The 25,841-nt window shown below is 40.4% G+C and overlaps 1 protein-coding gene across 5 annotated transcripts; it reads right to left on the reverse strand.

The window, feature by feature from the left end:
* LOC309580833 (zinc finger and BTB domain-containing protein 34) lies at positions 1–25,578 on the reverse strand. 5 transcript variants are annotated; one of them, XM_082295072.1, is made up of 4 exons: positions 25,468–25,578; positions 24,614–24,662; positions 21,988–23,217; positions 6,128–6,296 (listed from the first exon to the last, which is right to left on the reverse strand). In XM_082295072.1, exons 3-4 carry the CDS (start codon positions 23,192–23,194, stop codon positions 6,277–6,279), a joined length of 1,227 nt encoding a protein of 408 aa, XP_082151198.1. In that variant the 5' UTR covers positions 23,195–23,217; positions 24,614–24,662; positions 25,468–25,578; the 3' UTR covers positions 6,128–6,276. The 5 variants fall into 5 exon arrangements, with proteins under 5 accessions (XP_082151195.1, XP_082151194.1, XP_082151198.1 ...); XM_082295070.1 differs by lacking the exon at positions 6,128–6,296 and having other exon boundaries at positions 16,792–23,217; XM_082295069.1 differs by lacking the exons at positions 24,614–24,662; positions 25,468–25,578 and having other exon boundaries at positions 1–6,296; positions 21,988–22,111.
* Between the last annotated feature and the right edge of the window lie 263 nt (positions 25,579–25,841).

Below are 25,841 nucleotides of genomic sequence, written 5' to 3' on the forward strand. Positions count from 1 at the left end.
TTTGCTCTAGAAGCATTTTAATTTACAAACAGCAATTCCGATTGACTTTATACCATAAAAAAAGCAATTTACAAGCAAGAAACAAATTCATCAGAACAAAATAAAGCAGCACAGAAATATTCATGTCACAAATCTAAAAACAAAGTGAATACAAGAGTAAAATATCATTTGAATAAATATTTTAAAGTTCATGCTATAAAATAATCCTTAATGGCAAGTTACTAATTGTTACAGCATCAGCTTAGCTAGCTTCATTTACTTCACGTGGCGATGAAGTGCAGAGGTGTGAGGTTCCCGGTTTATATTGCAAGATAATGACACCAAGTCAAGTCATTCAAACTGTTCAATTATTTATCTTGAAAAATAACCATACAAATAAAAGTTATTTAAAAATACAACTTTTCAGTCAGAAACAAACACTGTTAAAATCGTGCAAGAGCTCTACCTCTAACCAGATCTACAGCCAGAGGCTCGGTTTGAGTCCAAAGGCTGAATCCCTGGCCTGTGGGAATGGGAGAGTCAGCAGTTCTGTATCTGCCATGGCAGGAGTGAGCTACAGGAGCAAGAAGCGAACCTGCTCAGTCAGTGATACGTGGCTTCACATCCCCTGAAGAAATACAGGAACACATGTCCCAGGCTTACTTATTTGTTTAGCTTTTTTTTTTTTTTTAATGTAAACTTGCGCAACTTAAGTTAATGCTGCCACAGGGATGTGCAAGTAGTATTAAATCTACAATATTAAATACAACTATTCTGGCACTTGATAAAATATATGTAAAATGCACACAGATTATAAAGTTTGAACATTTTGAATGACTTTACTAAACTTCCAATTTGATCACTGAGTATTATGAAATTTACAATTCATGAAATAAAGAGATTCATATAAAGAATTTACATAATTCCCCAAATACTTTCAAATATAAAATTTAATAAATAACCCTGACCAGTCAAAAAGCACCATTCAAGGGTAAAATTCCCTTGGAAAATAGATTAGGTGTTGCATATTTGAGTCCCTTTCAATGGTTTCATGTGAAACCCGTTTAGAAAAATGACAATAAAAGAATCACAGTAAACTAATACAAAAATTCAAATAATATATATATATTTAAAGGTAAAGCTTATTCAATATTTTCCCAGCCCTTGATTTTATTCCTGTTGTTCTTCCCATAATTCAGCCTAAACATATTAAGAGGCCTCATCATTTTGTCTAAAAGTAAACCAAAGGCTTCAGCATAAAACATGAATTTATGCTGGGGAAGACTACATTAAAACTCTCAATTTAGGCCAACAGTCTACCCTGCTGACAGTGAACGGACAGTATCCTTTATGCTACAGAAAGATTTCACACTCAGAAAGCAGAGCCAATCTTGAGGCCTTAGTGACCAAACTGAACCTTCAATATACTGTAAGTATTTACAAAGCTATTTTCTAAATGTATTTACAAGTTTAAAAGAAATAATAGGGAAGATAACTGATAAAGAAAACTAAAATAGTTTAAAACCAGTAAAATAGTTTAAAACCAGAAACATTAGCAAAGGTATAAAATCCTTTATTTTCACAGTTTGTCAGAATAGGTTAAGCATCTAGAGGAAAGGACACTGTCACTGTTTTCACATTTGTCTAGATTTAAAAAGGTAGATTAAGAAGAGACTCAATTATGAACCAGCCTGTATAATTTCATTACTTATTTTGCTGTCAAATATTTCTTCACACATTTTATTGACTTCTGCATTTATTGTAAATGAAATGTGTAACAGCTCTGTGCTGAGAACTGCACAGACACGAGACATTGTACAGTATTTCCATCATTTGCTAAAGTAATGGCCTCCTCCTGGGTGGCCTGGTGACATAAACTTCATCAGGTCATGCCTCGTGTCTGTGACAATGTTGATCCTGGCACCCCGTTATGTGACAAGGCACAATGGAATTGCTGCTGCCAGGGGTGACGTTGGTGCTCACAAGAGCTGCGCACCGGGCGCTGCCCGAGCCCAGGGCGGCCGGAGCTATGGCTTGGCAATCAGGAACGCTGCCCGGGCGGGGAGGGAACGGCGCACCCGGCGCCAGCCGGGGCACACAGGACTTGCACACTGCTGAATCATGGGTTTGTAGAAAAATGGATCATTTCCTGCCCCTTAACAGTCTGTTACAATGTTCTGAACCTGAACCTGTACAATCAACATGATGGTTTTTTGTTTGCTTTTGTCTGAGACAATTTTGGATAAGTCACTCTTTGGTAAACTCAAACCATTTTAATACATTTACAAATACAAAGAACTAGATTTAAATAATGCTAAGATTGTGACACAGAGAAATTCAAGAAATATAAAATTTGTACCCATATCCTGCTATCCTCAACTCATCCTTCCAGGGAAAAAGTCACACCAAAGGCACCACAGCACAGGTTCAAGATAAAGGGTTAAGAATAACTGTACATTTCTTGGATTTTGCATGTCTCAAACTTAAATTACCAAAACACACTTTTTGCATTAATTACGTAAAACAAACACTCAAGGAAAAACTGTATCAGAAACACCATGTTTTTAGGTGGGTAAACATACAGACCACCTGCCCTAGACACAGACTATCCCTTCCCTTACTGGAAACAAAATTTCTGTTGTTGATTCTAGGACAGAAACATCTCTCCACCCCCTGCCTCTTTATTTAGGCAGTTTTAGGACAAAGAGGCAAATGATGTACTCAATTTAACTGAAACTGCTCCAATGGACCGGGGGGGGGGGGGGGTTATACCGTAAATCCATGTTTGAGAGATTAATTCTTATTGCAGACTGTCACAATAATAAGAACTAGTGTATTTAATAAAGCTACTGCACAAATATGCCCCAGCTTCACAGGGGCCAAAATGTTTTACAAGACAGCAAACCTACCATTTTCTCTCCAATAATTTAGAAATGAGCTTTTATTTTCTAATTTTTGGGAGTTAGACAGCACAGTCACAAAGGTATTTTCAGTATCAGCTAAACAAACATAAGACCAAATAATATAAAATCTGTATTCTAAGGAAGTATGTGATTAATTTAATAATTAATTCTGTTCATCAGGTAGAATTCAGGTAGAATGTTAAACAGTAGTGTTTGCCAGTCCATGCTTTTGAGGTCTCTTAAGCTATTGTGTTTTTTGTGGTATGGGGTTTTTTTTGTTTGAGGGGTTTTTTTGTTTTGTTTTGTTGTTTGTTTGTTTTTCTGTTTGGTTGGGGGTTTGGGGGGGGGTTGGTTTGTGTAGGGGGGGTTTTGTTTGTCTATTGTTGGGGATTCTTTCTTCTTAGCCATTATGATTATGTTTCACATTTTATATATTATACTGACCTAAATTATGAAGTTAGCACCATATTAAAAACACGTATTTGGTGAAACAAAAAAGATTAGAGTATTTTTAAAGTTGTTGGTAGCTCCTTTAGGGAGGAAAAAAACACTGAGAAAACAGAGAAGCCATATCAACTCTGTAATACTCACACATGAAATAACATATTGCTCAAAATTCCCATAGAGTATTTGTTTTTCTATACAAAAAAAGTACAAATTCCAAGTGCTGGCATATCACTCGGAGATTTAAGTAGGAAGTCAACGTGCACCTGAAAACAGCTCTCTGTGAAGAGACCTATTAAAATACTGCTTGGAAATACTGTGGTTTAAACTACATCTCTCTCATGTTTTAACCAACCATGAAGAGTGATGAAGTTAAGTTTAATTACCTGGTATGGTTCTACAGTACGAAATGAAGGTAGATTCTGAGGCCAGTAAAAACACATTTTAGACCACAATGCTACTTTTAGGTTTGCTAATATTTTTTTTCTTTTTTTTTTTTTTTTTAATATATATATATATATGTGTGTATATCTATAGATATATAGATATATCTATCTCTATATATATAAAAAGGTCAGCACCACAGGTTGTCCAGCTTGCATTCTAGACAACTAACAAAACCCTTCAACAATTTAACCATAGTTTAATAGATTTATGGCATTTGGTTTACATATGTTATAAAGCAAAGCTATTAAAACAAGGTAATTCACTTTGCTCACTTTTGCACACAAAGTAATAGTTTAATAAAATGAAAACCAAACAACATTCATTTAAAACCAAAACCATCCTCCCAAAGTATGACGTTCTAAACCCTAAGCAGAGAGGAGTACTAACAGTTGAGAGAGTGGCATATGGTATCAGTCTTGACATACTTTTACATTCACCTCAACCAGAACAGGGAAAGTGAAAGCATTTTATATATATAAAGCAAATTTATATATATAAACAGACTCACTACCAAAACCAGTAAGTAAGAGCGAACAGATTTCATTGTGACGCGAGAGGAGTCAAAGCTGTAATATTCTCTCTCCCCACTGCTGTGTAACTCATTACCAGCAACAGGATTTAAGAAATAAAGGAAATTACAGCTTCTCTGAGCATTCAGCAGAGCTGCCAACTTTATTCTAATACCTGTCCCCACTGGCATTTTTGTCTCGCCAGATCAATCAGCAGGGACACTTCAGCAGACTCTTCCTTTCCTTTCCCCAGTATACTGTCTTTATACTCTGAGCATCTTCAAATAAAAAAAAAAACCCCAAAGAACTCAGCCTCCTTCAAAAACAAAGAATACTTTTGTAGCCTTCTCCAGAAACCATTTCTAACTGATTTCCAGAAGGTCAGGAAAACTAAAAGGCTGTTACACTTGTACTGATGATTACTAAAATAATAAAATACTTTAAAAATACATTAGTAATATGCTTGTCTGTGTTGCACTTAGATGTAATATTTCAATCAGATGCATTAGACATTGCATGAATTTCCATACTAGAATCCATGGCTTCAGAAGCTGAAGCATCATTATCTACTTTCTGTTCCACAAACGCTTCTGTTCTGTCTGGAGACTCAACCCTGTTTCTCACTTCTGTAACCCCTGGGTGATTTTTTCGCAAGTGCTGGTTTAGTGTACCCTGGAAAGGAAAGCATTTTCCACAGATCTCACAGCGAAAGGGTTTGTCATCTGTGTGACCACGAATATGATACTCAAGTTGGTCCTTACGGGTGTATTTCTTTCCACAAAACTTGCACACAAAAGGAGTTATTCCCATGTGCAATCGCATGTGTCGATCAAGGCTCCCTTTCTGGTTGAAAGATTTCCCACAGTAAATACAAATTAGCCTCTCATTGTATGGATACCAATGACCTCTTGCGTTTCTTTCCCGTGGACTATTTTCATATCCTGGATTACTCACCATGGACTCACTGTCAGCCCCTTGCACCAAGCCCTGGACATCACTATGCAAGTGACCTGTAGGTACTCGTTTTTGGCGTGCACGACCTCCTCTGAAACAGCTCAGCATGGACCTTGAAGGACTTGTATTGCTCAGACTTCCAAAGGTTTCTGACACACCTGTAGCCTGTGATGAGGCATGGGTAAATGAATAAACATGTTGTAAGACAGACCCATAGGAACCAACATTTACTGCCACCACCTGCTCTCCATCCACCATTTCAGTATGGTATCCATCATCACCAAGGGAAGAGCTATCAGAGCAGCTTGGCCTGTCAGACTTTTCCATTTTAACTTTCACCTCTGCAATCTGACTTTCCCTTACTATCAGGTCTCCTTGCTCATGATCACCTTCAATCTGAATCTCATATTCAGAGATACTCCCGCTGCTCCCTCGGTCTGAATGCCCTTCTTCTTGCAGACGACTACGAAGAGCTTTGCCTGGAGTAGTTTCCATCCGAAGATCGCTGCCTGCTGTTGACTGTCGCACCTGAGAGCAATAGGGAGGAGATATCTCAATAGGGTTGGCAAAGTAGCTGCTGTCTTTAACGCCATTGCGATTCTCTGAATTTTCTTCGGCACCAACAGTGACAGAATCAACATCACCAACACTGATCTTTGAATGGATACTCTCCAGTATCTGCGTGCACTTGTCAATGACGCACTGCATCTGTAGGAAGCTAGCTGCAGTCAGAAAACTGACAACGTCCTTCAGCTGCAAGGACATCCTTCCAGTGTAACAAAAAGAAAGCAACTGTTCAAAAACATTGGGGTTTTTAATAACTGATATAGATAGGCCACTCATAGTGCTTAATGCTGAATGGTCACGAAAATACGGAGAACTGGCAGCTAAGACAGCTTTATGGGCACGGAACGGCTGACCCTGGATGTGCACGATTATGTCACAGAGCTTCCCTTGCAAGCGGAGTTCATTTAACTGGCTCAGAACAGTGTTGCTGTACTCGGGCACATCAAACTGAATGAAACTGCTGCTGTCCATTTCTACAGATGTAAAGAGTAATCTGAAAGAAAAATTAGAAGATTTACAACAGAGAATGAATATGGAGTTTTCCATTTCAAAAATAAATGCTTGCAAATGTTTAATAACCACATTGATCTGTTAAAGGTGCATTACAAGAAAACATTTAGCATAAATACTTGGCATAATAAAAAAAGTAGAGTCTTAATCTACATTTCTTGCATTTCGATAATTTGAATTATCCCTCTGCAACATTCACAACGCAGTTGCTCAGAATACATCACAGACTCTCTGGGACAGTCTGTCCTCAAAGAAACTTTGCAATTTCATTACCTGGCAAGAAGTGCAGAACAATCCACCCACCCAAAAGAATACCAATTTTATAGCCATTAGGCAAGGTAAACACCCTGAGTAGGTGTTCAAGCCAGGTACTACAGTGCTACTTGCAGGGAACTGCATTGTTAAATTTCCCAAGAATGATTGTTGGAAGGTAGTTCATGAAGTTTGAAAAATCTCCTAAGGAAAAGTCACAGGCATGTGTGTATGTGTGTGCATTTGAAAGAAAAGTGTTTGAGCCACCCATGGACTTTCAATTTTTTTAAAAAAAAATTCTTTTGTGATTTTAATTTTTTTTTTAATAAACCACGATGTGAACTTTGAAGCTCATCTGACACAGCAGTGATTTCCTAGCTAGAATAATCTGACATTTAAATTCTAACCTAACTTAAAAGCCATAGGTACTCAAACATGAGGAAAGGGCATTCAAAGAGCCTTTAAAGTAATATATAGAGTTCCAAACAAAAGCTAAAGAAAAGCACTTTCCACAGATTACTATTGTAAAAAGCATACACGCACTTTCAGCCTGAGAACGTCGATCTGCAGCATTACCTTACATTTCCAAGACTGGGCACTAATCAAGTGCCCAAGAACCTTCAGACTTTTATTGCTATTCTTGTTCTTATTAATGCAGAAGTCTAAAGACATAATATTGCCACCATACCTGCTTTTCCAATTGAACAAACAGATCTCAACATCATCCATTGACTTCAGATGCAGGAAGCATGTCCAATGTATCAAAATATACTAGCGGATTTTTTTTTCTATTATGTTACATGCTGTAATGGGACATATGGACAATTTAAATCAAATTATGAAAATTCAGGTGTTCTAAAAAGAAAATCAACAGGTAGAAATAGGATTAAAAGTTTAAAAGGAAGAACTGGAGCTCTATCAGCTGACTCTCACTTAAAACTAACATTCGCAACCTTAGCAAATGGAACTTCTTTTCAGCAGACACAAGAAAGCCAGCTTCCTGACTCAACATTGTCTGACTTAGAAAACTGGCAAAAACTCTCACAGAACATTCAAAATCAAGTTATCAGACTTGCTAAACATGTTCTCTAAGCTACCAATGCCATTATCCATTAAAATGGGTAAACGGGACTTCATTTGAGATTTTTTGGCTGAGATGTAACAGCGAGGAAAAAGACATTTTACAGGCTCTTATATCTGAGGTGGGAAATAAGGACTGCAAGATGGCCAACAGAAGTGATATGACTGCAGCAATCCATTCAGAGATGGCTTTGGCAGGACAGTTCTTTTATTCAGCAAACAAAGCTACAGAACAGTTCAGAGTTGTGAGCGGATACAAGTCAAAAACCAAACAGTACAACACAACCTATCCCAGTGGTGGGGTAGTTACACGGCAAGATTAACTTTGCTTTTCTGAGCATCCCTGCCTGTTGTGCTGAGAACCACTATCCCAGTCCCATGGGGAAGACAGGAGTTCCAGCAGTTGGATGCATGTTTGTGTCACAAATGAGTGTTTTAAGGTCACTTAAAGAATCACCAGGGAGGAGGGAATGCACCACCACAATCTGTCATCTTCACTTGTGTCTTACAGGGCAGCAAGCTTCTTAGAAACCCAACACAGGAAACTTTTAATTTGTGGGACTTATTAGCTATGCACGGAGGCAACATCAGCCATTCCTGATTAAATTTCTCTTTGCTAAATGGAAAAAGAGCTTTTGTTGACCTGAAGTGACACGAATGGACAAGTTACCTGGGTCAGCGACTGTGTACAAACCAAAAGACCAGTCTCCCCAGCAGCAATAATTTGGCATTCCAGTCAAGGATGTACAGAAAGTTTGTCACGCATGGACAGTGGCCTTCTTCCTTGTCCCATATTTCCCTAAGGGCTCCTACCCAGCGAAATGGAGAATAACTTACTCCTGGAGAAAATATTAAAATATAAATTGTCACCACTAGCACTGGTCCAGACAGAAGGAATGAATTAAGGATAGGCACCTGACAAGAAAGAAGATGGACATTTTATGCCGTACAATGGAGGAAAAAAAAATTATGTTCTTTTCATCATGGCATCTCTAGATGAACTCACAGTTCCTGGGACATGGCCACACATTGAAAATGGACTGTAAACATGTACCGGAGAAAGGGTGAGAAGGACACCAAGGAGACAGGAATCCACAGTGATCCTTGCCCATCATGACTGTTAAAACATCCCATTATCTCCATATGCATACACATATCTGTAAGTAACTCTACATCCTTGTTTTCAGTTGTTTCAGCTTTCTTTAGGGAAACAAAGAAGCTTATTTTGCTTAGGATGCTAGGATTAAACAGCACATCCTGGCAGTGAGTGGAGAGGATGATGGGAGTTAAAGGTCTGTAAGTCTGTTCATCAGGGTAGCAGAAAAGCAGTAAAAACCTCCAACAGGGATCAAGCGAACACAGTGCTGCTTTTCAAGCAAGCAAACAGGTCAAGTACACACTGCCTAAAAGGCAGTGCACAACAAAATTCTATACCCATCTGCTCCTAAAAAACAAAGTGAACAAGCTACAGCGCACACTTGTGACTACTTTTCCACCTTAGTTTCTTCCTTTGCAGACGCATGCTTCCTGGGACCGTGAAAACATCTGTGGAAAGCCGGGGTTAAATGACAAGTATTTTGAAATACAGCAGCAGTAGGCAGAAGGGAATCCTTCTTCCACTTTCAGCCACAACCTTAAAACTCCAGCTAGAGGAGAACTGACCAGGTTACCAATGGACACCCCATTCAGGAGCAGGCAGGACTGTAGCAGGAACAGCACTGAGGCTGCAGTAATTTTGCCAGGGTTAGTACCAGAGCACCCCAACTACCTTGTATCAACTTGGGAGAGCAAGACCTGGGGGAAAACCTGGGCATTACATGGATCAGAGAAGCAGGCATCACTTGCTATGTTTTGTTGGTGAATAACAGCCAGAAGAAAAATGATCTTATTTATTCCCAAAAGTCCCAAATGTCACTATCTAGAAAATGAAAGTAATCCATAGATTATATTACCATACACAAGAAGGTTTTATTTTATTTGTATATAGGATCAAGTTAGCAGCTCCATAATAAAATTCTAGTAACATTAACCAAAATAATGTTCAGCAGGGTACTGTACTGTAACAATACTCAAATTATTCATCAGTGCTGGCAGAGCAGTAGCACCTTCAAGACAATAGTATTTATGGTTGAAACATTTCTGAAACAGTCCTGGAAGATCACTACAATTTGAAAAGGCTAGTAAGAACCCCTCAGTTTTTTAAACAGCTTCCTCCAAGTTGAAACATCTCCCTAACCTCTTCTCTTTTGGGGTCAGGCATATAGCATTAAACTGAAGCAAAAAGGTACTCTAAAGCACAAATTAACTTTGGACACATCCACTGTATGCTCTAAAGAAAAAAAATTTTCCCTGCAGTTAACCAGACAGTCATAATGAAAATTATACACACAATAATTCTTTACAAAATTAGCACAGGTGAAGAAGAAAAAAAAAAAGTTGCTCAGTCAGAAGTACCATTCGGTACCTTCCGTGGTATCTCAGCACATGCAGAGGGAACCTGTGTTATTTAGGCTCAGGATAGTCATATAGAGCAACAGCGCAGAATTACGACAGTTTTATTTGCAATATACAAACTCAAGCATTTGGGGGTTAGTGAGAACTAAGACAACTTCAGCTGGACTCGATCCTCTTGGGTGCCTTCCAACTCAGAATATTCTGTGATTCTGTAAATTCACAGCAGTGTCAGGTACACTCATTGTTAAGAAGTAATGCACTTCGTCTTGCTTTAGCTTTCACCCCTGCCTGAGAGTTAGTGTAAAGTTAGGGCAAAGTCCTGTAAAATTTCAGTCTGGACACCTGTCTATGAATAGGTCCTCTCTTAACCTTTCCTCAAAAGTAGATCAAAGTATTTAAGGTTTTCATGGCTATTACGTATCCAAGAAACTGGCTGAAGGCACAGGCCAAAACTGGATACCAAGTTCACTAAGTCCTAGAAGGGCTATGTATTGAGCCTCCTGTCTATTTCTGTAGGAGATGATCCAGTCACACTCAAAAGAATCATATAAATTCTCTTTGCACCTGCATTACATTTATTCATCAGGATTTTATACAACAAATGCAGCCCACAAAATGGCTTTAGTAGTAGTGGATCACTGCCCTGTGTCCTCAAACAAAAGTGTTTATTGAAGTAACCTGTGAACATCAGAGTAATAGGCATTTAACATTTCTTACTAGATTTCAAAAGAAACTTCCTTTAAAAATTACGTTCTATGAAAACTCTTATTTAATTTAAAAAACAAGAATAGATGTTGACAAACCACGTTAGGTATTGAATTTTACTGACATCATACAGTAGCAGGGGAGAAGCATCGTATAACTATAACACGAAACTGTGTGTCTGCCAACATAGTATTAGTTTCTGCTTCTAAGTCTGCACCTGTTTAATTTCCTTCACTCACTGAAGTATGATTCACCATTCCCATAGCCAGATGAATGACACAAATTATACTCATTTTAACTCACACTAAGGTGTGAGAAAAGATCCCTTGCATTTTCTTAAATTAGCGCAGCAACAAGGAATCCTTGGGGAAAAAAACCACATTACAAACCATTACTGTTGTAGCACGTCTGAAAACAGAATACACAGAAAATCTAGGAGGGTCATAGCAAAAATTAAGACAAAAACAAAACAAAGTACTCCATGACACCAAAAATGCCTCTACCAGGCAACAAGCGACAGGACAAGAGGAAATGGCCTCACCCTGAGGTAAGGGAGGTTCCGGTAGGAAATCAGGAAGAATTTCTTCACTGAAAGGGTTGTTAAGCATTGGAACAGGCTGCCCCGGGAGGTGGTGGAATCACCATCTCTGGAGGTGTTAAATGACTGGATGTGGCGCTCAGTGCTCTGGTCTGGTTGAAAAGGTGGTGATCAGTTAAAGATTTGACTCGATGATCTTAGAGGTCTTTTTCAACTTTAATGATTCTGTCACACTCTCTCCATACACTATGCACTACTCAGAATACAGAGAAAAGGCAAGACAATAAACAGGTATTTGTATAAATCAGTGCACTCCTCCCCTGCATTTTGTAGGGGTTAGTATCTGCACCATCTCTGTGAGAACTCAAGACATCATCGCACATACATATCATCATTCAAGAGAATTTTAACCTAGGAATGTAACCTCATCAGCTGTGATCGTGGAAGTTTTTGGGCAACCATCTTCATCACTCCTACTCCTTTCAGACTGCATTTGCATCACTCTTCATATGTACAGAAGCCACGCTAATTAACACTAGCTGTATCAAAGAAAAACCGCCATCAATTATGTCACAGGCTAGAGGGGTCTCTAAGACACTCTTGAAATAATCTTTGAAAATAGGGAAGAGAGTGATCATAGAACATTTTATCAGCTTATACCTCTCATAACAGTAAAATATTAATTATCCTTTAAAAGTCAACATATAGTGCCCTTGGATGGCCTTAAACGATGTGCCACACAGCACTGCTACTGTACTGAAATCTGCTGTACTCCAATCCCCAAAGCAGGGTAAGCTACCCCACTGCTAAAAAACAAGAGTTCAATTTTGCAGCCATTAAAAAATCCCAAAACTAAAAGAGGGTAAAAAACCCTCTCTCAATAATTATCACCCAACAACTGAGATAATTTTAAAGTACAACAAACTTATAATAATACAAGCAGCACTATGCAAATACGTAGAATTGGTTTTTGCATTAATTCTTCACTTCCTCCAAAGTGCCCATTGGAATCAAAGAAGATACAGGCAGTTTGCCCAAATTATCTGTAGGAAAGCACACAACAAGAGGTGCATGTGGCCTATTATTAATTGAAAAACAGCCTTGAAAGTCAGTCTGCTTCATGTCTGGTTTAGGCTACAATACAAAATCAGTTAGGTGAAGACTACACAACAATTTAAAACTTCATTACTTTACCTCAAAAAATGCTGGAAATGCCCCGTTTCCTCAGAAACAGAAGGCGGTAAATACAGGCTGAACTGTAGTTACTAGAAAACTTAGCTCTTGCACTTTTGCGTTGGTAGATACCAGAAAGCCCCAGTGAAGGTCATCATTCCTTCTCTGCAGCCAGACAGGCCACGTTCTACCCAAAGCACACCTACAGAGAAACCATACACAAAGCTCCTGCTGGGCAGGTGAGAGCTCCGGCAGTGCTACGGGCCACAACATCACCAACTGCCTGGGGAGCAAAGCAGTAACCCCTGACACTCAGTTCAGTAAAGCTTTACTAATTCAAACTTTTGTCTAACAAAAGTTCAAAAGGATTTATTTTTATCTCACCAAGATTCACAACATGATGAACAGAAAATCACTTCAAAGAGTGGATGATTTTAGCATAAAAATAAAATCAATTTATTTAGATGTATGTACATATATGGAGACACATGTCAATACCAGGAACACTACAAACCCATTCTCAGTGGTCAGCATGGTGCAGCAGAGATATTATTGGAACTGCATATTTAGCATTTTATAGAAAAAAAAAAGGAGCCTCTTATTTGAGCAAATATCCAAAGAAAGCAGATATGAAACTGAAGTCCAAGTGACACATTTGTCCCTTATTCTCTTAACTGTCTTCTTCACAAATGTTTGCCTGTGTGGGAGTGACTGGGGCAAAATGAAACAACTATCAATGCATAAAAATAGTTTCACCTAATCCTTAGAAACCTCAATAGAAATAATCTCTAAATCTTGACCCTTGAAATCAAATTACCACAACAGTAGTTACAGGTATGTATCCATTTCTGAATGCAAAAAAAAAAAAAAAAAAGTTACCAGGAGGCAAACTGGAGATAAACCAAGATCAAAAGGTACCTTCCAAATCAAACTATTCTATGTGTCTATGATTTCAATATCAACAAAAATATTGTGCCAGATAAATAAAACAAAGGGGTCTCTTGGTGATACCAAACCAACAAGATCTTACAAGTAATGATCAGAAACGTTTATTTTGTGCACAAATTTCACAACATCCCCATTATATAATGCTAAATAGCCACATTCACTGAACATCTGACAACTTTGAGATGTCACTATCATCATAAAAAAACTTCAGCCTATATTTTGAGACTGACAATATATATATAGCCATAATTTCCACCAAGTGGGAAGAGGGCTCTTGAACCTTCTGATATTACAATACTATTTACTACCAAGGTAATACTTCATCACCACTGTCCATTTTAATCTGTCCACTTTTTTTTTTTTTTTTTAATAGTAGCCACTCTTCATCAAATTGTTGACTTTTTGGTTCTGATGTTTCTTTTAAGCAGTGAAGTGACTATGTTCTCTAGAGATCAGCAATATTTTTTGCAGTAGATTTATAATAGCTGCGAAGAGCACATTTTCATGGTATTTTCCCAGCTCGCTACTTGGGATAGATGGAACTGTTCGGAGCTGTCCCTGGACAGGCAACGAAGCTCAGGCACATTCTGATCCAGATGCTGAGGATTCCGTAACATGTAACAACTGCAGTGCAGCTAATCCTACATCACTTTGTTTTCCTTTGAAAACCAGGCTCACCCACATTAATGTTTCCGAGATTGTTCTGCCTTGTTCCAAATTAACTCTCAACTCTGATTTACTCTAAGCCAAATCCACTTCTGCGTGCTGTGCACACCTGCCGGGATTTGGAAAGACCCTTGCATTAGAGAGACTGGGGTTTCACTAGAACTTCCACCTTCTCTGACGGAACAGCAGCAGCTGAAAGGTCCCCCAACTCCGGGCAATAAACACCTCCCCGAATGGGGCCAGGTTTGTTCCGCCCCAATCCGCCGTGCCGAGGACTTTACGCCTCGCTCGGGTTAACAGCAGACCCCGACACAGGCGCGTCCGCCCTCCCTCCCCACACGCCGAAGCTGCACCAGAGCCACCGACTCGGGTTACGCGACAACTCCCGCCGAGGCACGGCCGGGCGAGAGCAGCCTCGACGAAGCCGCTGCCGCCGCTCCAGGCAGCCGAACCGAGCCACGGCCCGCCGGGCCGCGGTCGCCGCCCCCGCAGGGCCTGTCAGGCGCCGGGACCCCTTCCCGAGCACGGCCCCGTCCCAGCTGGGAGCGCCGCGCCGGCCCGAGGGCCAAGCGCCCTTCGCGCGGCCGCTCACCTGGGGCTGTCTGGGGCTCTCACATGGCGGATCCCGGCCGGCCCGGCCCGCTCCCACCGCCGCTTCCCGCCCGCTCCCACAGCCACTCGCACCCGGAACTGATTCCGCTGGCGGCCGTTCCGCTTCCTGGTGACGCCGCGGCAGCGGGCGGTGCCCCCGGGCCGCCCGGGAACCCGCCCCGCTCCCGGCGCGGAGCCCGGGCGCTGCCCGCCGCCGGGCTAGGGCGGAACCGCCCTCGCTGCGCGACTCCTCACGAAGGCAGAAGGATTTGAGCATTAGCTGAAGCCGGTACGTACGCGGGTAGAGCTCCTTCGACAACTCTCACGGTGTGCAGCTCCAGAAGAGAACGCGCACTCAGAGCCATACCCCGTTAGGCACTCACAGATGCAGCGAGGGAGCTTTTGGGGGAGGACATCCCCCACTCCAGCTGTGAGCTGCCACTTTTACTGAGCAAAGAATTAAAAAGTTCACCTGTGTTACACTGGCCTTGTAACTCACAGAAATCGCTTCAGCAAGCACGCGCTGACCTTTTTTTTGAGTTATCTTGCGTATGCTTGTAGGTCAGGTAGTGCAACGATTCAGTTTATGAACCAGACAGTTCATGTACTACTTGGGAACAGTCAGAGCGACTGGTGCCAGTAGGTCCGGCTGGGTTATCCACCTGGTCTAACCGGACACCACATTCTCTCTTCTGGAGGTATGTCTTTCTCTCCCTTTAAGACACAGAACAGAGTCTTCATACCTTAGGTATTGAATGCTGATCAGATAAAGCAGCAGCCTGGGAAGCATCCTGGCCAGGGCACAAATAACAGAGTTAACAAACACACAGACAAATTGTATTTGTTCACTCAGATAAAAAAAACTCAAGCAACTAATTCTGAACAGGCAGAAAACTTTAGGCTTATTCTTCCGTGTTCAGTAAATGTAGCCAAAATAGAAAATTAATTTTCTTGTACCATATTCCATTTGCATTTGCTGAAGACTGTTACACAAATACTGACTTCTCCAGGTATTAACTGAACATGCTTTCAATGAGAGCGAGCTCATTTTTTGCTTAGGTAGCAAGCAGCAGCTGGTATGGTTCCTCGAGGACTGAGCAGATGGAGCTTGGACAAAATCAAGTGTTCAGTATGAGTACCTAAATTTAGTCAGGGAGAGAAGGAATCCTCACAGGAAGGTAAGGGAAACTTAATCTTTAATACTTTCCACAGCATGAAATTTCTTTTATACTTAGACAAGAAAAAAAATCTATGTTATCTGTACCTACTTCAAACGTACCAAGAGGTCTTTGGGACATGCAGTTGCTGCTACTATGGAGTGAGTGTTCTGGAATTTTCCTAACAGCATGTACATTCTGTATTGTAACTTCAGAGATCACCATTCTGTAAAAACCAGTTACAACAAAGCCTGTTTGATAAATTTGAACTAGCATGGAAGCTAATTACCTAAAGCAGCAAAGAAATGGGCCCAATGCCACAAATTCATCAAACTTACTGTGTCTTAAAAATCAGGTTTTAGTTTAGTGTTTTCTTAGACTAGGCTGGCATGTTATCATTATTTCAAGAAGACACATTACTAGATACACTTTTTTATATATTTAATAAAGTTATATATCAACAACTTTTGGATTTGTACTTTTGTTTAAGCACTTATTTTGGCAAAGTGAAATATTAAATACTAGTACTGGACATGCATTCCTTTCATTCAAGCTTAAGAAAACATTTACAAAGTTGACAGATAACATTTATTAAAACATGTTATACAAAAAAAGGGGCGTGGGACTCTTCTATAAGAAGAAAATATTGAACAGTAACATTAAATTAAAACCATGCTGTACAATTAGGACAGCAATATTTATAGACGAAACTATCCAACCTCTGCAATACAGGCATAACATCTCACAAAATATCAAGATATGCAAATTTACTATTATAAATGACTTGTTTAGAATAAAAACTTATAGCTCATTAAGGAAGATTCACTTGACTTGCATAAACAGTTACATTTCTGAAAGAAATATGGAATCCCATGAATTAAAAAAAAAAGGAGCAGCAATCAACGGACACAGGCTTCAAGCAAAAATCAGAACTTGCAATTTAATCACATTAAAAATATACGATTTTCTTTTCCAGCATCTTCCCCTAGGCCACTGACAGTTTACAGCTAATAGCTAAAGAAGCCAAGCTATCCAATGAAGCATTTAAAAGACAAAAAACCAACTTCCTTTGTTGCTTAGAGAAAGGTCCTAATTCTGTTACAGCAAAACACTCAATATACTGCTGTAGGCTCTCATAATTCTGAGACAGGTCACCTTGCTGGCACCCAGGCAAAAGTATTAAGATTACAAACCCTGATGTGCCTCCATTCTTTCAGGCTCAGTAATACTGGAACACTCATTACATCAGCCTTTGATCATCTGCCTTGCTTATGATACAGGATGGTTTCTCAACCTCAGCCACACCTCAGATGAAAAAAGCTGTGACCAAACACTGTACTGACAATACCTTCTGGGGTCTATCTGCTCACCCATAAAACAAACAAGGAAAGTTTAAAAAATGAAACAACAAAAAAGCACCCCTCAAACCAACACTGGTATGTGAAATAGGAACCTTCTCCCTCAAAAGGGTCTGCTATACACCTAAGCAGATTTTAACCCTGCTAAGAGTTGAATTTTTCAGAATGGTAGTTGCACAGATTCCATGGTAATTAACATCTTAGTTACAAAACGGAATGAAAAGGAACTTAGCTGCAGTATCATTAAGTCTTCTTACCACTGCTAGGACAATGAATGGCTTCAAAGCAGCAGGAAAGTCTGAAAGCCGCCTGGGTGTACAATATTGCTGGCTATAAGAAGACACTCACTTTACTACAGCCAACAGCCACATCATTGAAGGTAATGAAGCATATAGGAAGATTAATGAAAGTCATCATATACATATGCATTCATATTACATATATATATATATATATATATATGTATATATGGATTGCTTCCCTCCTCCCCACAAACAGGAAGTAATTTTTCGTACCTTCAACAAGACCACTCCATTAGCAAAGATCAGAAGCTTGACAGAAGCTGCGTCTGTATATCTTGGCTTGCTATGTTCAACTGCACTAGCCACCAGTGGCAGGGACTGCACGGGCTGACGCGCGGCCAGAGGTTGCGAACTGCCCTGTGCTAGTGAAAAGAAGTTCAGCCTGCACAAAAAATGAAAGTGAACAATCCAAGCCAAAATCTCAACCAGAGGTGCACATAATGCTTCTGCTTAAACATACTTAAGGAAGAATGGCAGCTACTAGCAAGAGGTGCAGGGAGACACATGGAGAAAATGCTCCTGGGTATATGTGGAGAAACTGAAGAGCTGCTCTTGGGAAAACACCTGAAGAAGTCACTGAGAACATGTACAGACATACTCACAGAAGGACACACTCTCCACCTGAGGAGATTCACTTCTAAGAGGACTTTGGCCTACAGCTAAGCCCTGCCAGAGCAGGTACACCTCTGAAATAACTGAATTCCACAGGAGAACCAAGCTGGAACAGACACATCCCTGAAGGGACAGTGTCACCATGAACAGTGACACTGACCAGACCAGAGCACCAGAGGACACCCACTAAGAAATGAAGAGCGTCAGAAAGGAAGTGTGCATATGAGCCCAACTCCTGTGTTACCTGTCACCTTACAAAAGGAAATGGCAGGAGCTGAATACAGCTCTTGGTGAAAGCAAGGGAAACTGAGACTACAAAGGCAGGGAGAAGAGGTGTTAGACTTCAGCTGAGCCCGAGGAAGATGGTTTAAGTAATTTTTTATCTTTCCCCCCCAATACCTGAAATGGTGATTAGAAGTTTGACAAAGGGCAATAAACTGAATTCAAGAGAAACACCACAAGACAGCTGTTTCACCTGTGACGTGCAAAAGTAAGGATTTTAGACATGTATCGCAAGCTGCCCTTAAATCATCAGTCCTCTCAATCTGATCTCACGACAATCAGATCAGTATTTTCCTGCAATCAATTGGATTCATGTAGATTAACAGCAGAAAGCCAAATGCTACAAAATCAGTGGAGCAACATTTGTTGGACTTTCAAGACAATGCCATAATATGGGGTAAAACAGCAATAGGCAAATACTAAAAAAAGTTACTATTCATGCTAAGTCATTAAAAAAGGACTTGGTTCTATAATATGATCTACTGAACCTGTTATAAAACCTTTAAAGTGTCTCTCGCAGTACATTTGATTTTAAAGCTTTATTTCAAAGTAATCTTACTGCAAATAGAAGTAATGTTAAACCTAGAAATATCCCATATAAAAGTCATTCCAAGCTGGTAAAAGAAACAGTTTTGCTGGCAGCTCTGTAGGATGGTCTGGGTTCGACACATTTATTGATTTTTTCACCATATTTTTCAGACTGGTGTTTCTGTCCAGCCTTTTTTATGGTTAAATGGGAAGAGGCACCCTTAACCTTTTTATGCAAAACTAAAGTGACAATTGGAAAGGGGCTGAGAACTGATGTAATACACAAGATCATTCTTGAAATGAGTATGAGAATAAACACCCTGCACATGTTCAAGGCCAGGTTGGATGGGGCTCTGAGCAACATGGCCTAGTTGAAGGTGTCCATGCCTATGGCAGGGGGGTTGGAAGTAGATGACCTTCCAAGTCTCCTTCCAACCCAAACCATTCTATGGTTCTAATGCCTTCCTTCAGATGGGATGATGGTACTTGCAGAAATGACGCCATGTATGTGGTAACGCCTTGGAGAATGGAAAAATGGGGCCACTGAGTGCAAGAACCCTTTCCTCTACCCTCATGTAAACAGGCAAGCATTAAAGTATTTTTTAGTATTAAAAAAGACAGTGTTAGCAGTGTGTAAACAAACCATAGAGGGAATATAATTTCTAAGTTTAAAAAACGTACTTATAAAGTTTTATGGTTTGTTTGGTTTTTTGTTGGTTTTTTTGTTTTATTTTTTTTTGTTTAAATACAAAGTGCTTCTATACATTAAGCAGGTTACAGTGTTAGTGAGCAAAATCCCTGTTTTGTACCTTGATCACAAAGGTTAAACATGGCCACCATGGTATCTGTAGAGTTCAATTAAGTGCTAAGAATAGGAACTCTTGTGGTGCTGATCATTCATGCCCATTGCCAGCAATGGGTTCATTGTACTTGGGAACATCTATTTTAACAAAATTCCATATGAAAAAATATTTGAAGCATTAGAAGATCAATAATTAAGAGCATCTTAAAAAAAAAAAAAATGGTTTTAAAGTAGAATGCCAGTAAAGAAATTACAGTAATTACAGCTCACTGAGTAGAAAACCCTCAGCTTGCAGCAGACATTCATTTTCAGGATACAGTTGAGTTGTATCTTAAGACAATTTGTAACTGGGAGTTCAAAAAAGAATCTGAAGTGTAATAATCTTTTGTGTGGTTTTGCTTCACCATACAGGGTCATCTGTTTCAGTACATTATCCTGCACACAGCAGTGCCTAAGACAGAAATTGGGGCCAGACAGGCTTAGGTCTTTAATGCTGGTTAACATTTTCCCCACGTGAACAGCACTATACTTGGATGTCACCTCTTTCTATTATATTCTATGTATATTCTAAAGGCTCTTTCCTTTTCATATTTCAGTAAGCTACTAAGAAGCTTTTGCTTACTAAGAAGCAATTGCTTTTGCATTGGACTGCATTAAGCTTTAAACCCCAAAATCCTGTTGTCCCCTTTAAAACTGATGCCTTTACTCTATCTGCAGAGCTGGCAGCATCTCTTAGAACTATACACACTCCTCCATCTATCTCCACGAATGAGAGCCCCACACACAGATCCTCATCCTGACAAAGAACAAGTGTCACTTTCCCAGCAAAAATCCCAACTTCAGACGTAAGCATGGTACCATGTTCTGCAGTACCATTAGAAGATCCAAATGACATACTTCCTACTTTTTTCCACAAGCAACTTCATTTGAGCAAGTAAACAACTCTGCTTGTGATCACCAGTCACAGTAGTTCAGTACCAAGAATCTGTATTACAGTTCTTACTATTCAAACAGTAAAGAATTAGAAGTATAAATACGTATCAATGACTACATAATTTTCCTAAAGCAGGTTTCTAAAACTAGATAGAAGTTCTCAGAGAAGTTTTTGTACCAATAACAAGTCAGTTCATGAATCCAGAGTTTGGTACTTGCTACTGTAGTAAGCCACAAAAATTTGAACAGAAATTTACAGTTTAAATATTTGATTATTTTGACTAAGTTCCAAATGTTACATCTTTTTGTTGGTTTCTTTTTTTTTTTTTATAAGACATAGTTATTACACATACTTCTAGAAGCTCTCACAACGTAGTAATTAAAATCTAATGAAGTCAAGAGTCGTACAGCATTAGACCCTAGAGGAGCAAGGATGAAGTATACTTAACATATACTGAAGCTTATATGTAAGTGCATTACAGACTCTAAATAGAAATCAGCACAAAATTAGACATTTGTTTTACTGAAGATATATTAAAAAAACAGAAGACAGATAAAGGAAAGCCAAACCACCTTTACCACTGCCTTTCATTAAGCAATACAGCAAAGGCTACTGAATGATGCACACTACCTAAGGATGCATGTTAAGTATGTTGGCAGTCTTCACCCTGAGGTGGAATTCTAATTTTTTTTTCTTCATTAAAATGTGAATCGTATAACGCGATTTGGTCACCTTCATTTTCTTTTCCATTAAGTCGTACTACCTGAATTTCTGGTTCATCTAAGTATTTTCAGGATTTTTGTCAATTTAGAGCTGAGTTTTACTGTGAATTTAGATGACTTAGAAATACAAAACAGCTTCTAAACACTGCTGTGATTACAATGTCAGACCTCATTTTGCAGGCACCTTTCAGATTAACCACATGCACTTCACACACTGAACACCTGAAGTAATACTGCAGAAAGCAAAATATGTTTTTCTGTTTATACCAGCATACTCATTAAAACTTGTTGTTTTGAGAACGTACAATAGCAAGTACCAGACATTATTTGCATAATGAGTTTATTTTTCTTACTCTACTAAACAAATGTAAGCACTCATGTCTTAGTTCATCTCAGTAGTACTCTGCTCAGCTTTAGAAGCCTGATAGGACTTGGTACAAGAGGTCACATGCCGATGGAAACTGTCCCGCCACATAAATCTTTTCCCACAGATGTTACACTCATATGGTTTTATGCCTGTATGAATTTTCATATGGCCTACAAGATGGTGTTTCATTTTGAATTTCTTACCACAGACACCACAGCCATAAGGTCGAAGACCAAGGTGCATACTCATATGCCGATCTCTCTGACTTTTGTGGGTAAAGCTTTTTCCACACTGACAAGGATAGAGCTTATCAGCATGGGAGAATCCAGTGAGAGACGTTTCTTCTTTAATCCCAGCAGCCATATCAATGCTTTCACCATAGCCTGCTGCCATCATAAGATCCTGTCTGTGAGCACTTAAATTTCCATCTGCCCTTTCACCGGAAAATTCTTCCATAGACGAGCCATAGAAGTCAACTTGTTCATCATAATTACTTTCATCTGCCTGTTCATCAAATTCTGCTTCCATCTTTTTGTCACCTATGTGAAAATCTTCAACACCCGAAGACTGGATTGAGTGATCTGCCTGGATGGCATTCATGGATTCAGAAACTTGGTGTTCATCATAAGGATTATCAACGCCTTCACAGTCTTGTTCAAACCTTTCTGGTTTCACATGGATCCACCGCTTGTGAGACATGATGCTGGGTTTGCTATACATTGGTCTGGTGTACTGGTACTCTGCACTATCACTAGTTCCTTCTTCGCCATCCTGACTGGTCATTCCAGTGCTAAGTCTGTCGTGTTCTGTTGAAGAATTACTGGGAAGGTACTCGTGTTCCGTCAGCTGACATGACAGCTCATCTTTAGAGCTCTCTTCTTCATTTTCACCGTCCCTTAGTTCCTGCACTTTGTGGAATTCTGTCTGTCCTCCAGAGCCAAGTTCAAAGGTTTCAACAAGGCCATTGTAGCTACTACTGCTTGGGGACTGATGGTCACTGCCATGATTCATCTTCTGACACAGAACTGTTGGGTTCCCCTCAAGCACTTCAGTGCACTTATCCACTACATGCCACATCTGAAGGAAACTTGCTGCTGTCAGATAACTAACAATTTCTGGCGCAGGCATTACCAGCCGGCCTGTATAGGTAGACAGAAGAATGTTTTCAAATACTCTGGGATTCATCACATCAGGCAGGACTATTCGCCTGCTGTTTTTCAGAAGAACCTGATCACAGAAGTAAGGTGAACTAGCTGCAAGAACAGCTTTATGGGCTCTGAAGAGATGGCCCTGAACCACAATGGACACATCACATAATTGTCCTTGCTGGCGCTGTTGGTTTAACTTCTGCAAAATGGTGCTAGAAAAATCTGGAAATTCCACTCGAAAGGAGCTTGACCCAGACTCCATTTCATTACAAATTTAGTGTTGTGCTGCAAGAAAAAAAAAAAAAAAAATTAGAAATTCTGCTTAATCAAGTACTGACCTTTCCATTTTCTTTTTTTCTTAACACACTCACATGGAACTCAACACAACATTTTCTGGAACCTTTTGCCACTGTTGTATTTCTCTCAAGCCACCTCATTTCTCTCTTCTGAAAGCCGTACTAAGGGCATAAATTGCTATGCCAGCATATTTTGTTGTGTTTCTTCTCTCCAAGAGGACCCATCAACTACAGCAGGAACTACAAACAGCAAGTTACTCAGTTGAGATAGATGAAGCATTTCAAACATGAGTTTAGGCTAATGAAACTGTTATTTCATGAAATTATACAGTAGAGTTCTAACTCCAGGATGTCCCAAAGTTTGTACCAGCACGTGAAAGATTCTGTATTTCAAATGCCCACTAAATAATCTCATTGATCTCCCAATAAACACTGACTTTACTCATGAAATATTTCACTTAAGATCAAGTTTTCAAAAGCAACTGTATCAACTCACAGGATGACACTGGAAGCACAGACAGAACCCCATTAAGAATGAGGCTTATGACCCTTCTCATGCATTTCCCTATTGTTTTATTAATTGAAAGATGGAACAGCAGCAGCTCGTACAGTTTTTAATTCCAAGCTTATTGAGATATTATTATAACACCCTTTTAGGGAAATCATACAGAATTTAAAATGTCAATCAAGAAACTGATATCTTTGCTGCACAGAACTTTTCCTGCCTGTACCTTGTGTATTTGTAACAACATAACAATTACATGCCAGAACCTCAGCTAAAGCTCCCAGATTTTCACACCTGTATTCCCACATCATCCAGATGTCTTACTACAAAGCTAACAGCCCTTTAAGCAGTAATACAGCTTTTTAAAATGCATACTTGAAATTTTAAATTGAATTTGAGATAAATTTGCATGTTATTGTAATTAGAAATGACAGAAGTTTAAATGCAACTATGAAAGACCAACATTAACTGTTTGAGTAAGTTAAACTTGTGCAATTCTTCTATTTGATAATGTGTAAATTGAGTGCAATGGGATTGCTGAAGAGCCGTGGAGCAGCAAGTGGTTTCCTCTGTCAAGTTCCATGACGTTGCCACCCACATAATCACAAAAGACCACCTTTAAATTTACTGTCTTCAGCACTCCTCAGGTTCTTTTCCTCAAAGCACTAGCCCTCTTCAGAACAGAATCAGCTACCAGTACTTTTCCAGTGAGCAACAGAATACTGCACCTGCCAGTTCAATTATTAATTTTTCTTACCACTTTGCTTAGAACAATTTGAAATAATTATTTAAGTATTTCAAGTTATTTTATACCTTGTGTATATTATGTCTATTTTTTGAAACTATCAGATTTTTTTTTTATACAGATGCAGTTCCTTACCTCCCTCCAGAATATTCTCAGATTTAAGATTCTATTTTTCAATACCTGCCTACAAAAAAAAAAAAACAAAACAAACCTTCAGGAGACGTTCAACTGAAATTTAAAGACAGATGCCTACAGAACTTACATACAATTACTGGTAATCTAAACTGCCATCTTTAAGCAGGGAGTCAGTATGTCACCACAAAAACATTTCCAGATGATAGCAGACTTTTTTATATTTTAAGTTCTCATGAAGACAAAATGTAAGTGAAGTATTTTCAATTATCAAAGCCATACCAGTCAAGCAAACCGGTTTTCCAATGGGATTTCACTTCCTCCTTCTGCAGTGTTTTGTTTTGCACTTCCTTTACTCCAAACTCATACAGAACAAAGTCCTTCTACTTCAGTTAATAAAAAAAATAATCTCCATACTAGAGCACTGAGTAGAACATAAAAGGCAGATGTAAGTTGCTTTAAAATAACATTACTTCTAATAAGTGCTAGCAAGGAGTTACTTCCCTTCTCCCCGCGCAGGCCTGCAGATACTGATCTCTCACCCTCCCAGCGCCCCCGCGGTACTGCCGCGGCCGCACGGGCAAGGCCCGGCCGGGAGCCGCTCCAGCCCACGGCACCGGGCAGGCCCCAGCGCTTCCCGCAGCGGCGCCGACCGCCCAAAGGCTCCGGCCGGAGCGGCCCCCGCCGCCCGTTCCCGCCGGGGACACGGACCCGGCCCGACAGAGCGCGGCACCGGCGGACGCGGGGCGTGGGAAGGCCTCGCGCGCCGCGCCGCGCCGCGCCGCCCCAGCGCGGACCCGCGGACCGGGCTCGACGGCAGCACGGCCTCCCGGGGGCCACGAGCGGCAGCGTCTCACCTGCGGGTCGCGACGCCTCTCTCATAGCGGGACGCTGCCGGTGCGGGTGCGGCCCCGGCCCCAGCCCTACCCGCGCCCAGCCCGGCCCACACCGGAAGCAGCTACCCCCCCTTCCTGCGGGCACTTCCGCGTCCCGGTCACGTGAGGCCGGGCGAGGCCGTTTCCTCCCGGCAGGGCGGCTGCTACCCGCGGCGGCCGCGGCGCTCCCTGCTGGTTCCGCTTGGGAGCGGATGGATTTGACAGGAGCGCTCAGTACGAGCGATTCGCATCGCAAAACCCCTTGGGTCGAGATCCCCTCCCCTCTCTCCCCACTTTGCGCCGCAGCTGCTACCCAGGGCGATATTCTCAGCGCTGCTGTGGGCACTGCTAGGAGG

The sequence above is a fragment of the Coloeus monedula genome (assembly GCF_965178545.1).
Source record: "Coloeus monedula genome assembly, chromosome: 21".
In the NCBI taxonomy this organism is placed as follows: Eukaryota; Metazoa; Chordata; class Aves; order Passeriformes; family Corvidae; genus Coloeus; species Coloeus monedula.